Source organism: Symphalangus syndactylus, chromosome 8 (genome assembly GCF_028878055.3).
Source record: "Symphalangus syndactylus isolate Jambi chromosome 8, NHGRI_mSymSyn1-v2.1_pri, whole genome shotgun sequence".
NCBI classification, from domain to species: Eukaryota; Metazoa; Chordata; class Mammalia; order Primates; family Hylobatidae; genus Symphalangus; species Symphalangus syndactylus.
Genome location: NC_072430.2, coordinates 67,284,058 through 67,300,637, shown reverse-complemented (window position 1 = coordinate 67,300,637; position 16,580 = coordinate 67,284,058). Strand labels below are relative to the sequence as shown.

Below are 16,580 nucleotides of genomic sequence, written 5' to 3'. Positions count from 1 at the left end.
AAACTTGCCCTCCTGGCCAGGTGCAGTGGCTCATGCCTGTAATCTCAACACTTTAGGAGGCTGAGGCAGGAGAATCGCTTGAGCCCAGGAGTTCAAGACTAGCCTGGGCAAAGTAGCAAGACCTCGTTTTTTTGTTGTTATTTGCTTGTTTTAATAAGTTTTGAAAAAGAAAAAAGAAAAAAGGCCGGGTGCAGTGGCTTACACCTGTAATCCCAGCACTTTGGGAGGCCAAGGCAGGTGGATAGGCCAAGGCAGGCAGATCACCTGAGGTTGGGAGTTCCATAACAGCCTAATCAACATGCAGAAACTCTGTCTCTACTAAAAATACAAAATTAGCTGGGCATGGTGGCACATGCCTATAATCCCAGCTACTCGGGAGGCTGAGGCAGGAGAATCATTTGAACCCAGGAGGCGGAGGTTGCGGTGAGCCAAGATTGCGCCATTGCACTCCAGCCTGGGCAACAAGAGCGAAACTCCATCTCAGAAAAAACAAAAACAAAAAACAAAACAACCCAAAAAAAAGACACTTGCTCTCCAGATGGCAAACCTCATTGCCTAAGTACCTCTCCTAATACATGTTGCAATTCTCCCTCCACTTCTCAGGAACCCCCATAATCACGGGGGTTAGAACCAAGCCCCAGAATCTACCTCCTTATGTAAGCTACTCATTTTCTCATCTCTTGAGTTATTCTCACTAAATAATGATCCCTTGATGGGGGCATGGAGAGGTGCAAGCTTGAACACTTTCTGGGTGCAAAGAAGTAGATTTCCTCTTTTGTTACATTTAAATCAAACCACTCCCACAACAGGTTTTTGTTTCCTCCATTTTACTTTCTGATGAGTTTCATAATGCTTACTTTTGTAGTTTGATAAGATCTCCACAGTATGATCAGCAACCAACACTATTCTAGAAGGCTTCTAAATCAACTGTTAAGATGATCTGGTGGGTATTACGGACAAAATGCAAACTTAAAAAGCAGATTACTTTCTGGGAAGGTAATGATTGAGAAGGATCTTAACAGTAGGGTTTAATGGGCTGAAAGGTTTGAATGCTCTACCAGTCAGGATCTGATCCACTGCAAGGGAGAGAAACCCAGCCCCAAACCAGCAGAACAGTTAACTAGGTGAGGTAACTGGGAAGTCCAGGGGCTGCGGTGGCTTTAGACATAGCTAGCTTCAGAGACTCAAACAGAATGATCGGAAAAATGTTCTAATTTCTCTATTTGCTTCTAGACTCTGCTTTCCTCTATCTTGACTTTTACTCTCGGGCAGCTCAAAACTTACTTTATCTTTGGCACTAGCTACCCCAGACAAGAAGGGCCTCTTATCCAGGGGGCATCCTGTGGGTTAGCCTGGGTCAGGAAATCCAAGTCTCTCCTGAACTTGGCAGGCTATTGGGAGTAGCAGGATGAAAAGTCTGGAACCCCAGGTTAGGAGTATGCTGTGCCACCACCGCCTGCACAGGTAAGTGTAGAGAGATATTGAAGGTGGGGAGACTATTAGAGGAGTGAGGCCCAACCTGAGGTGATGGCAGTGAAGATGGAAAGTGGGGGAAGACCGTGAGAGAACCCATCACAGGTAGATCAATGCATGACACGCTGAGTTCATGTGAGGCAGAAGAAATTAGAAATGCTAAAAGAATGGTGATGCCATCAGTAAAACAAGAATATGAGGCAGAAGAGTCTATTTCTGCAGAAATTTTGCTAAGACATACTCTTGGTTGGGCAAGCAAAGGAAGACATCAGGCAGGCAGCTGAAGGGGAGAGGTCAGACTTAAGAGAGGGGTCGGAGCCAGAGGTCTAGAGAGGGGGCCTCAACAATAAGCTTGTAGTTGGAATCATGAAAATTGCAAGATCTATGTGTGCAGAGGTGAGCAGTCAAAAGACAGAGCCCCAGGGAATTGTGAGTTAAGCAACAGAGAAGGAAAAGGAACGAAGGATGGTGATGGAGGAGCAACCAGACGCTGGGCGGAGAAAGTCAGACCTACTTAAGTCAAATAGGAGGAAAGTTCCAGTATCAAAAAGAAAAAGAAATAGATTCCCATGTTCAACAATATTTCCAATATTGGTTCTATACTCATATTTTCCTCATTCCTTTTCATAAGTGAACTCACAATCAAACTAAGTCCAATGAGCAGCTATTGAGGCTAAAAGATTTATTGCTTTCTGAATACCAGTGGCTTCCATCCTAAGTTGTATTCATTTGAGACCTGAGTTCTGTATCATTAGTAACAACATATTCATTTTGGGGTCTTCTCTCATTTTTTTAGAACAGGGACCAGGTATTAAAACAGCTGCCCAAGTACCGAGATGCAAAGATGGCACTGCTGCAGATAGCTAAGCTGCTAAGCAGGCAGCATCATTATGTTGACTTGGGGGCAGATGTATAAAATCTAATCCTGGCAGATGAAAGGTACGTTGGAAGTCTCAGTGTATGAAGTACAAAAATAGGAGCTATATGACCATCAACCTGTTTGAGAACTGACTGTCCCTGGAGTCAAGGCAGAAGACATTTCAATATTTCACCTTTAAGTGTTCTGTTTTTTTCCAATTATTCCTTGAATTTTGGTACTTCCGAGGGCCTTAACCTGGGCTTTTCCCCAATCTATACATTTGGGGTGATCTATAAGACCTCAACTTGGCCAGGCACGGTGGCTCACGTCTGCAATCCCAGCACTTTGAGAGGCTGAGGCAGGTGGATCGCCTGAGGTCAGGAGTTCGAGACCAGCCTGGCCAACATGGCGAAACCTCGTCTCTACTAAAAATACAAAAATTAGCCGGGTGTGGTGGCACACGCCTGTAATCCCAGCTACTCAGCAGGGTGAGGCAGGAGAATTGCTTGAATCTGGGAGACAGAGGTTGCAGTGAGCCAAGATAGCACCACTGCACTCCAGCCTGGGCCACAGAATGAGACTCTGTCTCGCCAAAAAAAAAAAGACATCTTTCTCAATCCACCCTCTCTTCTGCCCTCAAACCTATATAGGGTCATCCCTCAGTATCCATGGGGAATTGATTCCAGGACCCCCCCGCAGACATCAAAATCCACAGATGTTCAAGTCCTTTGTATAAAATAGTATAGTATTTGCATATAACCTAAACACATCCTCCCATATACCTTATTACTTTTTTATTGGACTGAATTTATTTTTTTATCTTTAGCTTTTAAGTTCAGGGGTACATGTGCAGGATGTGCAGGTTTGTTGCATAGGTAAACGTGTGCCATGGTGGTTTGCTGCACAGATCCACCCATCACCTAGTTATTAAGCCCAGCATCCATTTGCTATGTGTTTGCCCTCCGCACCCATCCCCTACCCCCATATAGTTTAAATCATCTCTAGATTACTTATAATACCTAATACAATGTAAATGTTATGTAAATAGTTGTTATACTGTCTTGTGTAGGGAATAATGACAAGAAAAACTCTGTCTGTACATGTTCAGTACAGACACAACCATCCATTTTTTTTTCCCCGAATATTTTCAATCTGCGTTTGGTTGAAACCCATGGAACTCACATATACAGAGGACCGCTTGTGTTTAGCTGCCTATTACATACATGTAACCAGGGTCACAGTGTGTGGCCACTCAGGCTGGGTACAGCAAAGAGCAACATTGGAAGGGGACACCATTCACATTGTAGACATCATTATTGTTCTGAATTTAAAACCAAAAATTAAAACCGTTGATTCCAAACTTACATGATTTATATACAGGCCAATTTTCTGGCAGATGACAGTAAAGTCTCTAGTTCTAATAAAATTAATGTTATTACAATTCCTTTCAAAATAAAAGTGTTTTAAAGAAAAGGGACTCTGACCTGCAGAAGGGCAGTATGAGGACCGTGGAGGCCTTGACCCCAACAGGATGCTCCGTGGGCACCTACACAACTTACTGTATCTGCCTTAGTCTAGCTCCACAGCGGTTCTCAGATCCCTTCCTCTTCATTCCTACTGCTACTGCTGGAGTTCAGACCCCACTCCTCAACATCTCTTACCTGTTCATTCTTCCTTCCTGATCTCTTTGCCTCATGTCTTGCCCCTCTCCCGCCCACTCTCCAAATTTGCTGTCAGAATAATCTTTCTAAAATGATTTGGCCAAGTGGCTTCCCTGCTTAAAGTATTTAAATATCTTCTCATTGCCTCCAGAACCCATCTGCACTCCTGAATACGCCACATGGACTCTGCACGTCCTTGCCCTGCCCTCCTGCCTACCCATTAGTCATCTCCCACACATGCCCTATGCTCGAGCCACATGAAAACCACATTTGATGCTGCTGCATGTGTTTGCCTAGAACACCTGACAAGTTGTCCAGTGGATTTCCATTCATCCTTCAAAAATCAGCTTAATGGTCCCTTCATGAAATCTTCCCTGACCAACTGAGGCAGAGGCGACCACACCCTCCTTTGCACTGCCGCTGTAGCTAGCTTATGCCTCTCATTACAGATGTGAGAGCTGCTTACGGGTATGGAATGCATCTTATTATTTGTCCCTAATATTTAAAAGAGTACTGATGGGTACCCTTGATACCTAGCACAGTGCCTGTCTGCTGAATTGAAGGAGTAAATAAATGTGTTGAATGTTGAGAAAAGTCATTGAGGGTAGATTTGAAAATGAGAGAAGGGAAGAGAATTAAAATGTCTTGAGGATTTTAAGTTCCGGGATACATGTGCGGGATGTACAGGTTTGTTACATAGGTAAACATGTGCCATGGTGGTTTGCTGCACCCATCAACCCATTGCCTAGGTATTAAGTCCAGCATGCATTAAGCTATTTATCCTGATGCTCTTCCTCCCCACTGTTGAGGATCTTTTATGTCAGGCGTTGTTCCAGACTCTTTACACATAGGTCCTCAGTTTTGAGTTAACTGTGGAGAAACTCTAACAGCAACAAGCCATATTTCATTTGCTGTCCACTTTACAGTATTTTGCGGAGTCTCGGGGAACTTCTTTGCTAAGTTCTGTTCCCACCCTCTGCGGCCTGCACTAGTCTGCTGCATTGGGACCTTCGTGTTTTCAAAAGGGGACTATTTCTTTGGTTTTACTTTTGGTATTGCATTCTGCTGGGAAGTATCAAACCAGTGATGCCCTATGCCTCATTAAAGCCTTACGGGATTTTTTTTTTTTTGGATAAGAGCACCCAACCTCTCAATTATTTTCCCCTGTGGCTTCTCTCTTCCTATGATGAAGTAGGGTCTAAAAGACATGGTGAAGATGTCTGGTTGGAACATAATGGTAAACGACAGGCACACTGCTAAACTTGGAATCCTTCCTAACAACTGGGGATTGTTTTTCCTGGACCACTTATGTGTCATTTACTTGGGATGGTTTCTTGTACACCTCTCTAGCTTGCAAGAGTTTACCAGTCTGGATTCTCAGAACAAACAGTTTTGGTTTAAACTGAGGAGACTGCTTCCTTAAGTATGGTCCCCATACATCATCCAGTTTAACCATCACCACAATGTTAGCCAATAGATATTCTCATTTTACAGAAAGGGAAAGTAACATGCAGAGTTTAACTTGCCCAAGGACATACAGGTAGATTAGGTGGTAATCAAGTGAGCTGTTTTCTCATAAAGCTTGGGAACATAAAGGGAAGGTGATTGGATTTAGAACTGAACTGGAGCTGTCTTCCAGGGCTAACTGGGAATATTGTTCCTACCAGCCAAACTATGCCTCTCCTGTTCTTTGGACTCTCAGGTTAACAAGCAGACATTTCACAGGGAACAAGAGTAACAGACTGACTGTGGGTGTCAGATACATGCTTGAGAGTGAAGAGTTTTGAACAACAGAATTTTTAAAAAAATCTATCCACTGCAGTGGCTCACACCTATAATCATGGCACTTTGAAAGGCCGAGGTAGGATGACTGCTTGAGCCCAGGAGTTCAAAACCAGCCTGGGCAATACAGCGAGACCCTGTCTCTACAGAAAGAAATATTTTTTTAATTAGCCAGGCATAGTGGTATGTTGCCTATAGTCCCAGCTACTGGGAGGCTGAGACAGGAGGACCACTTGAGCCCAGGAGGTCGAGACTGCAGTGAGCTATGATCATGCCACTGCGCTCTAGCCTGGGCAACAGAGTGAAACACTGTCTCAAAAAAAAAAAAAAAAAAAAATCCTTGTAACAAGGTTTAGAAAGAAAATAGTTATTTTAAAAGCACACTACTGTACCTACATTCATAAATGTCACTGAAATCCAAAGATATTCTCTGGTTAAACATTTATTATTTGTGGGAGTGTGAAACTTGTTTTTCCTGTTTTTTGGTTTTAAGAAGCCAGTCCTTTGTTCACGTGAATTATATGCCCTGAGATTATTTACACTCATTCTAAACACAAGTGTAAAGCTTCTCATCTAAGCTTTGTATAAAAAAAAATAGTAATTTGTGGCCGGGCGCGGTGGCTCATGCCTATAATCCCGGCACTTTGGGAGGCCGAGGCGGGCAGATCACCTGAGGTCGGGAGATTGAGACCAGCCTGACCAACATGGAGAAACCCTGTCTCTACTAAAAATACAAAATTAGCTGGGCATGGTGCGTGTAATCCCATCTACTAGGGAGGCTGAGGCAGGAGAATCGCTTCAACCTGGGAGGCGGAGGTTGCGGTAAGCCAAGATTGCGCCATTGCACTCCAGCGTGGGCAACAAGAGCGAAACTCCATCTTAAAAAAAAAAAAAATAGTAATTTGTATATGTAGCACCTCAGTACATTGCTGTACTGTGCATGAGGCACAAGCAGGTTATCAGGACACATTCCTTAAAAGAACAAGGTTGAGTACTGAATGTAGATACATGAGATTGTTTGTACTGTATACATAAAACTCTGGCAATGATTTGTCAAACAATCATGAACCAACACAAGCACCTGGAACTCACATCGTTAATGCCTGGACTTGAGCAGATTAACAAATCTGAGTTAAAGGTAACTTTTAAAAAATTACTCAAGGCCAGGTGTGGCAGCTCATCCCTGCAATTTGGGAGGCCAAAGCAGGCAGATTGCTTGAGCTCAGGAGTTTGAGATCAGCCTAGGCAACATGGCCAAACCCCATCACTACAAAAAATATAAAACTTAGCCGGTCATGGTGGCACGTGCCCGTAATCCCAGCTACTCAGGAGGCTGAAGTAGGAAGATAGCTTAAACCTGGGAGGTGGAGGTTGCAGTGAGCCAAGATTGCACCACTACACTCCAGCCTGGGTGACAGTGAGACTCTGTCTCAAACAAACAACAACAAAAAACCCAAAAGTATTTAACAGCACTGACCCATCAAAAGACTGTCAGTGGTACCTCATTAGAACTAATAACCTGAAAGGAATTTGTTAACTACTCAAACGTTTAAGCCGATAAAAACTGCATCTGGGCCAGCCCTTTCACAAACATTTTCATTGTGCTTTGCAAGGAGGAAATATCCTTGTTTTCAACCTGTGAAAATTAAAAAATGTGAATTAATTCAACAAAATAAGTTACTGTATTATAGGTAATGTATAAAGGTTTCTAAAAATTAAGACCACCTATTTAGTATTCACGACAATATTTTCCATTAATTGCAAGCAGAAAGGCCTTGCAAGTTTAATATAATGCAGAAGCAGAAAGCAAGTTTGTCCAGCCCACTGCTCATGGGCTGCATATGGCCAGGACATCTTTGAATGTGGACTAACACAAATTCGTAAACCTTTTGCAATTTTTTTTTAAACTCATCAGCTATCACTATTGTATTTTATGTGTGGCCCAAAGGCAATTCTTCTCCTTCCAGTGTGGCCCAGGGAAGATTGGACACCCCTTCTGAAGTAAAGCCTATGTGCCACTTTACACTGGCTGATGGAGAAACAGACACAATCCAAGGTTTAGTCATTCTTGTCTGTTAGTAAAAGACATGGTCAGTTAGCCTGAGGAATTAGTTAAGTCCTGCATCCCACACATGCACTCATTACACAGTGAAAGATTATTTAGGCAAGAAACAACCGCTACAAACATATTTTAAAGTCATATTGCTCTTTTAGAGTTAATAAATCTAAACTCTGAAAATATCGTTATGCAGACAGATCAAGTCTCACACTTCAGAAAAATGACTTTCTGCTGTACTTTAATGGCCTGCTACCTATCTGGTCTCAGGTTTAGCAAACAACCGTGGAAGGAAGAATTGAGTAAGGGTCCAGGGCGGTGGAATGTTAATCTTGGAGCTCCAGCCAGCAAACCCAGGCTCCCATATTTAGAAACGAGGATTTGCTCTGTCCCTATTAGCCTTTGAATGCTCGTGACAGTTGCTTTCAAACTGTAAAAACTAACAGTGAACAAAAATTTTCTTCCCCATATCTTTATTTTTCTAAGATTGTTATTTGTTTAAATAACAGTACATGTTGTATAACAATGTTCTCAACCTCCTCCCATCCCAGCTGCCATTCCCACTGTGACTGGGCAGCAATGTTTACATGCATCCTATACTCTCAAAAAGGTGCCCAGATTTCACACTGCAACAGATAAAACTGACTTGCATTATGCATATTTTCCAAGTGCCCATCTGTAATTCCACCCCAACTACAGTCACATTTATTGAACACTTACTATGTGCCTGGTACCTAAGTACATTACATGTATTTGACTAATTTAATCTTCACAGCAACCTATAAGATATTATGATCTTTACCTTACATATGAGGAAACTGACACACACAGAGTTTAAGTAACTTCAAGGTCACACAGCTAGTAAGTGGTAGCACTGGGATTCAAACCCAGATAATCTGGTCTCAGAGCCTCTGTGCTGACACTGTTTTCAGAATGCACGCGAGCAAAATATTATCATGGAGATAATTTGCTCTACCATATTTTAGGTTTATCATTTGCAAATGATAGCATCTTGTTATTAATAATCAATGACTTAGAATGTATCTCACAGTTGATGGGGACTCACAGAACTTCACCAACACATAAGAACTTCAATGTCTTGAACAACCTCAAATATCTAATGGTTTAAACTTTAACTGGTGAAAACGCCTTGAGAATTTATTGCTTTCCTACCCAATATTATGGAAAGTAAACACTTAGCTTTTCCATTAATTTTCAGTAAGATATTGTTGCAACAGTTTTCTTTTTCTGTATTTCTATTAGAGTGAAGGTCTTTATGGTATGAAAACTGAATATTCTCCTCTAACAATGTTTGTTATCAATGAATCAAAACTCTTTCAAATCCTGATGTTTCCTGAGAAAAAAGAAAACCCAAAAGTCAAATACCTGGCCTGTGCCTACAGGACTGTGGGAACCAAAGACAGAACTTCAGCCTTCAGAAGTAAGAACTACCACTTATTCTATTGAAAAAAAGAAACAAAAAACAAAAAACTGCTTTGAAAAACTAATTAAAATGAGAAGTTTTAAGTGTCTCAGATGTAAAATCATGATTATGTGAAAGCTGCTTTCAAGGTGAATTTTAATTTTCAGAACGTCACTTGAATTAATTTAGCCTCTTAAATATCTGTCTTCTTTTCACAGAAGGTATCGATAGCGGAGAAAATGTTTTATAAATTGTAATAATGTAGCTTTATGAATGATATTCAAAAGGCATATCAGAAAGAAACGGAAAGATAAACCAAATACAGTTTTACAAGAAAAAAACTTGTTTTACTTACCCTGTGTTATCTTCTGAAAGTAACTCAAAAGGTAGACTTATTCTTTTTAATCTAATTTCGTTCACCTTTAAAATGTGATTGTATTTCAAAGTAGATTCTATTTTAACAACTTCCTTTCTATAAAACATTAAAAGACAAAGTCAAGCAATGCCATCTACAGGGGGCCTTTAGAACAACAGATGTTTCTATAACCCATACTCTCCTTTAAATTAAAATACCTATAATCTGTCACATCATATTTCGCATAATTTAACAAGGAATTTTTCAAGAAAGGTAAGAAAAAAATTAAAAGATACGCTGTGTATAAAAAAATTCCCACTAACATTCTGGATTAATAGTTCTTACTTTAAAATAACCTAGGCCAGGTGCAGTGGCTCACGCACGTAATCCCAACACTTTGGGAGGCTGAGGCGGGTGGATTGCTTGAGGTCAGGAGCTCGAGACCAGCTTTACCAACAGGTGAAACCCCATCTCTACTAAAAATACAAAAATTAGCTCGGTGTGGTGGCAGGTGCCTGTAATCCCAGCTATTTTGGAGGCTGAGGCAGGAGAATCGCTTGAACCTGGGAGGCGGAGGTTGCAGTGAGCCAAGATCGCACCATTGCAATCCAGCCTGGGTGACAGAGTGAGAGTCTGTCTCAAAACAGAACAAAACAACAAAAAACTAATTTCATTTCCAACTTCACCTAACATATGATCCATGGACCCTTGGTTATAAACTGTGGCAGATTAAAATGCAAAGTTATGCAACCTCAAAGACATTTAAAGTTATAACTGGTGTACAGAAGAGACTCAAGTCATTGGAGACTGGACCTGCAACAATTTTTAACTGTCGAATCCCCCTTCCTTCTTGAGTAGCATCCATCACCTCTGCCTTCTTGGCCAGATTCTCTAAATTTTCAGATTATATTTACAGTCTATTTCCGTTTCCAAAGCTCAGTCCTGTTTATTTTAAAACCTCCTATTTCATACAAGGTTCCACATCCGATTCCAAGTCGTTTTTTGTCCATATGTACTACAGGCCCACTCTATTCACAGATGGTTTGCTTTTTATATACTTTCTTCTTTCTTTGCTCTCTTCTCCTTGGGAAGTAGATGCTAAAAGAGGTTTCCTTGTTGCAGTGGTTCTCAATTTAAGGCAAACATTAAGACCATCTGGAACCCCTTAATAAAAATACTATGCCTCTGATTAAACTGGACTGGGATAGGGCCTGAACATGCGTTTTGTGTGCTTTTAATTTTCCACGTGCAGCCTGGTTTGAGAAATACTGCCTTACTGTGGGGGTGCAACCCTTTCCCTCATTGGCTATAACTGCATTCTGATAAGTGGTTTACGAGCTCCATTGTGGAGAGGCAACCCACACTCGCCCAGAGGCCGAGGCATTGGCAGTCCCTTGGGATTTGGGAATTAGCTGTGTCCTGGCTGAGCCCCAGCTAGTGGCATCACCTCATCCGTTGCACTTGCCTTTTAAACCACGTCATCCCCTCCTTCATGTTGTTGCAGAAGTCTTCTAACCCTCAATTCATGCATCACTTCTCAGGCTGGCAGGGTGCATCTTCAATACCCCTCGGCCTTACAGTTCCCACATCACTCCTCCAATTCTATCTCCATGCTTTGGAATCTGCTGCTGGTGGGTAAACACAAATCCAACCAGAAAGAGAAATACTGGCCTCCCATACATGCAAGCATCTCGAATTTCTAGTTACTTCCTCAGGCCTTCCTCCTGTGGTTTTGTTTTTTTGAGATACGGTCTGTCACCCAGGCTGGAGTGCAGTGGTGCAATCATGGCTCACTGCAGTCTCAACCTCCCTGGGCTCAGATGAACCTCCCACATCAGCCTCCCTAGTATGGATGGGACTACAGGTGTACACCACCACACCCAGGTAATTTTTTGTATGTTTTATAGAAACAGGGTCTTGCTATGTTGCCCAGCCTGGTCTCAAGCTCCTGGGCTCAAGTGATCTGCCTGCCTTGGCCTCCCCAAGTGCTGGGATTACAGGCATGAGCCACCTCACCCAGCCTCCTCCTGTGGTTTGTGAGTGCAGGTACAACCTGTTACCTCTCCACATTCGAAAGCCCAAAAGACTAAATTACATTCCCTAACAATGGACTCCTCCAAAAGGAGACCTCTTCCAAAGCTCCCCAGATGTCTGTGGAATAGTGGTTGGTGATAGAGCATGTTCTCTGAACTGGCCACCTTCAGTAAGCCCTGTAGCATTCACTGGTCCTAACCACCACTGGTCGAATCTTACAATGTGAGGATTGGCACCTTGACTTCAGTTTTGGCCTTATTCCAGAACAGGAAAGATATCCTATTTGACTTTTTTTTTTTTTTTTTTTTTGAGACGGAGTCTTGCTCTGTCACCCAGGCTGGAGTGCAGTGGCTCCATCTCAACTCACTGTAGCCTCCACCTCCGGGGTTCAAGCTATTCTCCTGCCTCAGCCTCCCAAGTAGCTGGGATTACAGCGCACGCCACCATGCCAGGCTAATTTTTGTATTTTTAGTAGAGACAGGGTTTCACCATGTTGGCCAGGCTGGTCTCCAACTCCCGACCTCAGGAGATCTGCCTGCCTCGGCGTACAGGCGTGAGCCACCGCGCATGGGGCCTATTTGACTTTCAATTACAAATTTCCTCTACAGTCAGTACTTAGGTGAGTTCTCCAGAAGCAGATAGAGAGGAATGTATGCAAATGATTTATCAAGGTTAAGTAAAGGAATGGGAATAGCTGAACAGGGAGGAGGAGGGAGTCAAGCAAGAGTGTGATTTTGGCAAAGTTGCATAGAGGCCGACTTCAGCCCAACTCCTCCAGGAAATTAGTGAAGTTTCATTTTTCTGAACTAAAAGAGCTGGGTTTTCATACAGTAAAATCAAGGGGCACTTCAGGCCAAAGACCCATAGATAGTGTGTATTAAAAGAGAGGGCCAGGTGCAGTGGCTCATGGCTAGTAATCCCATCACTTTGGGGGGCTAAGGAGGGTGGATCACTTGGCTCCAGGAATTGCAGACCAGTCTGGGCAACATGATGAAACCCTGGCTCTACAAAATATACAACAAAGCTAGCCAGCCGTGGTGGCGCACCTGTAGTTCCAGCTACTAAGGAGGTTGAGGTAGGAGGATCGTCTGAGCCTGGGAGTAGGTTGCAGTGAGCCAAGATTGTGCCACTACTGCACTCCAGCCTGGGCAACAGAACAAAACCCTGTCTCAAAAAAAGAAAAAAAAAGAGAAAGCAGGAGGGCATAAAAACTTGAGGGTGAAAAGACATTTAAGGAACCTGGGTGGACTACTATAGTCAAGGTCAAACTTATTTTTACAAATTTCATAATGCTATAAAACAAGCTAAAAAGTGGTCATTTGTCCTAAGACATCATTAATAACAGCTATCACTATCTGTACCTCACAAAGCACCATACATTTAGGTTACACTGCCTTGCAAACTGCTTAATGAAATGCTAAGGACAGTATGAACAAAGTATTTTGGGGGAAAGAAAAAAACAACCCAAAAACTAGCAAAGAAACTTTTAAGACTGAAATAAACCTGAAAGGAATGAACTGATTTCTTGACTTGTATCCTTAATGTCTCTAAATAGGGCTGCTTTTGCTCTTTCTGTTAACTGTTTAGATGTTCACTTTCTTCAAAGGTATTTCTGATATTCAGTCACAAGGTCTCAAAAACAATGTTTATTTTAACACATAAAATGTACCATCTAGCACCAATGCCTGTAAACACCAGAATTCCATCCGGTTACTACTCTTTGGAACAAGTATGATTGAAGTCCTTGACAGATTATTGTATATGAGCGAATGGCTTCATAACATAAAACAGAGAGAGACAGAACAAAAATTCATTTGGTATATACATATAGAACTACATTTGTAGTTATTCAAACACCTTTCACTGCTTCATGTAAACAAGTTAATACCAGTATTTTTAAGCCAGATTTTCCTGGAACATATACATAAAGAAAAGTGCATGAGCCACATAAGTGCATAAGCCTGAAACTGGTCTTTCTATTCTCACTCCATTCTCAAATGAAAAATCTGTAAAGATATCTTTTGTTCCTCCAATCTTCTGATTTGTCTTCTTAGCAACTCATTACAGTACAATTTACTGATTAAATCACATAGATATGTATGGTGGAAGAAAACTTTAGCCAATGTAAGTACACAAGACAATATCTCAGTTCTTTTTAAAATTAAAAGAACATTTAAGTATTAAAGATATTTTAAAAGAAATGAAGTGGAAGATACAAATGATAATTATATAATTATGTACAAAATGAAAACCTTTTAAACTTTGAAGATAAACTAAAATTTACTAGTTTGAATTTAAAACATTATATAATAGCAGATAGTTCTGTTCAGAAATGTATGTCTAGTTTCCTATAAAAGGTCAAGTCAATCATGTTGGTTCACTGTTTTTGGCAGATTTTAGCTTCACCTCAATACCAATTTTTATTTGAATAACTGATTCCCAACATTTAAGTAGAACTTGATGCTGAACTAAGTAACCTAAGCTGGATTCAGGGCCATTGGCAGGCAGGCAGGCAAGCAGGCATTCGTTATTGCAGGCCGCCCCTGGTGGTCGTCATCTATACGTCGGATTTCTAAGGACGTGCCGGAAAAAAATCTGTGAACACAATCTTCCCATGCCATATTCACATGCTCTATTCACATCTTTAGTTTACCCAGGTTGTTAGAGGCTTGGGTAAGATGATTAAAGGCTTCACGATGGAAATTTCTATAAGAAAAAAAGGAAACTTAAAAGATTGATTTACCACAAACTATTTACTGGGTATTTAATAATGCCTAATATGCCTCATAATGCCTAGTATGCCTAACAGTGGCTACATGCAATTCAAGTGAACAACCATGCATGTTTATAATGGTTCTTTGCTGACACCTAACAAGCAACTGAAGAAAGAACAGATGCATTGGACATTATCAAAATTAAAATATTTGTGCTTCAAAAGACACACCATAGGCCGGGTGTGGTGGCTCACACCTGTAATCCCAGCATTTTGGGAGGCTGAGGCGGCAGAGCACTTGAGGCCAGGAGTTCGACACAAGCCTGGCCAACATAGTGAAACCCAATCTCTACTAAAAATACAAAAAAATTAGCTGGGCGTCGTGGCACATGCCTGTAGTCCCAGCTACTCGGGACGCTCACACAGAAGAATCACTTGAACCTGGGAGGCAGAGGTTGCACTGAGACAAGATCATGCCACTGCACTCCAGACTGGATGACAGTGCGAGACTCTGTCTCAAAAGAAAAATAAGAAAATAATAAATTAAGAAAATAAAAGACACACTATCAAGAAAATGAAAAAGACAACACACAGAATGGGAGAAAATATTCACAAATAATGCATCTGTAAGTGTCTAGTATTCAGAATGTATAAGGAACTCTCACAACTCAAAAGTAAAAAGACAAATAAATTAATCTGAAAATGGGCCAAGCATTTCTTCTAAATATAGAAAAGATACCCAACATCATTAGTCATTAGAGAAATGAAAACCACAGTTTAGAGACTATCTCATACCCAGTGAGATGGGTATAATTAACAAATGTTGGTAAAAATGTGGAGAAAACTGGAACCCTCATACACTGCTGGTGAGAATGTATAATGGTATGGTAGATTTGGAACACAGTTTGGCAAGTCTTCAAAAAGTTAAACAGAGTTCCCATATAACCTTGCAATTCCTCTAGGTATATACTCAAGAGGTCTGAAAACATGTTCTCACATAAATTTGTAGATGAATGTTCATAGCAGCATTATTCATCTCGTCAATGGATGGATAAGGTGTGGTATGGCCATATAAAGGAATACTATTCAGCCACAAAAAGGAGTTAGGTTCTAATGTGTGCTACAATGTAGATGAGGCTTGAGAATACTGTGCTGAGTGAAAGAAGACAGGCACAAGAGGCCACACAATATGTGACTTGTTACATATGACATGAGCAGAATAGGCAAATCCATAAAGAGATTAGTGGTTGCCAGCAGCTGGGGATGGGGGTAACAGGGAGTGACTGCTAATGGGTAAGAGGCTTCTCTGGGGGTTGAAATCGTTTAAAACTAGAAAGCGGTGATTTACACAACTATGTGAATATACTAAAAATCACCAAACTGTACACCTTAAAAGTGTGAATTTTATGGTATGTGAATTACATCAACTAAAAAGTAAGTTTTTTTTTTTTTTTTGGCCAAAAAAAAAAAAAAGCCTTTATATTCAGGAAACACAAAATCTTTATGCCTCCAAAAAATTCTACTTTTAAAACTGCACAACAGCTTCAGTTAAAACTGGATCCCTTAAAAAACAAAAGTTTTTTTTGTCATCTGTGGCACCATGCCACATAAATGTTAATCTGAATGATCCCACTGCTGCCTTTTTACTTAGATTTAGTCCTAACACCTACTTCTGTTCCCTAAAACTAACTTTTATTTGCTTTTGACTAGAATTCATATAATCAGAAAACTTTATCACAAACATAAAGCAAAGATGATAGAAAAATGTGGGCTTATTGAATCTAGCATCCTTAATTCATAAAAGTAATCACCTCCCTGCCTTACGCTAGTCACATATACCAAAGGTGCTGGGAATACAAAAATAGATGAAAGGCCAGGCACAGCAGCTCACACCTGTAATCCCAACAATTTGGGAGGCCAAGGCGGGCAGGTCACTGGAGTCCAGGAGTGCAAAATTAGCCTGGACAACATGGCAAAACCCCGTCTCTACAAAAAAAAAAAATACAAAAATTAGCTGGGCATGGTGGTGCATGCCTATGGTCCCAGGTACTCAGGACAGGCTGAGGTGGGAGGATCACTTCTCGAGCCCACGAGGCAGAGGTTGCAGCAAGCCGAGATTGCACCACTGTACTCCAGCCTGGATGACAGAGTGAGACCCTGTTTCAAAAAAAAAAAAAAAGGATGAAGTACAATTCTTCCCTCTTTCTACAGGCTCAAACCATAG

The 16,580-nt window shown here is 41.3% G+C and overlaps 1 protein-coding gene across 21 annotated transcripts in view; it reads right to left on the bottom strand.

Annotated features, from left to right (window-relative positions):
- The window catches only part of VCPKMT (valosin containing protein lysine methyltransferase), a 72,078-nt gene that overhangs the window by 49,793 nt on the left and 5,705 nt on the right, over nucleotides 1-16,580 (bottom strand). For 4 of the 21 annotated variants that reach the window (XM_055289453.2, XM_055289458.2, XM_063644610.1 and 1 more), the window contains one exon: nucleotides 13,275-14,349. In XM_055289453.2, the coding sequence (XP_055145428.1) occupies nucleotides 14,280-14,349 (70 nt within the window). In that variant the 3' untranslated portion in view covers nucleotides 13,275-14,279. Of the gene's footprint in view, nucleotides 1-810; nucleotides 11,238-13,274; nucleotides 16,514-16,580 lie in introns of those variants that run through there. The other 17 variants (XM_063644609.1, XM_063644612.1, XM_063644613.1 and 14 more) reach the window with 13 other exon arrangements.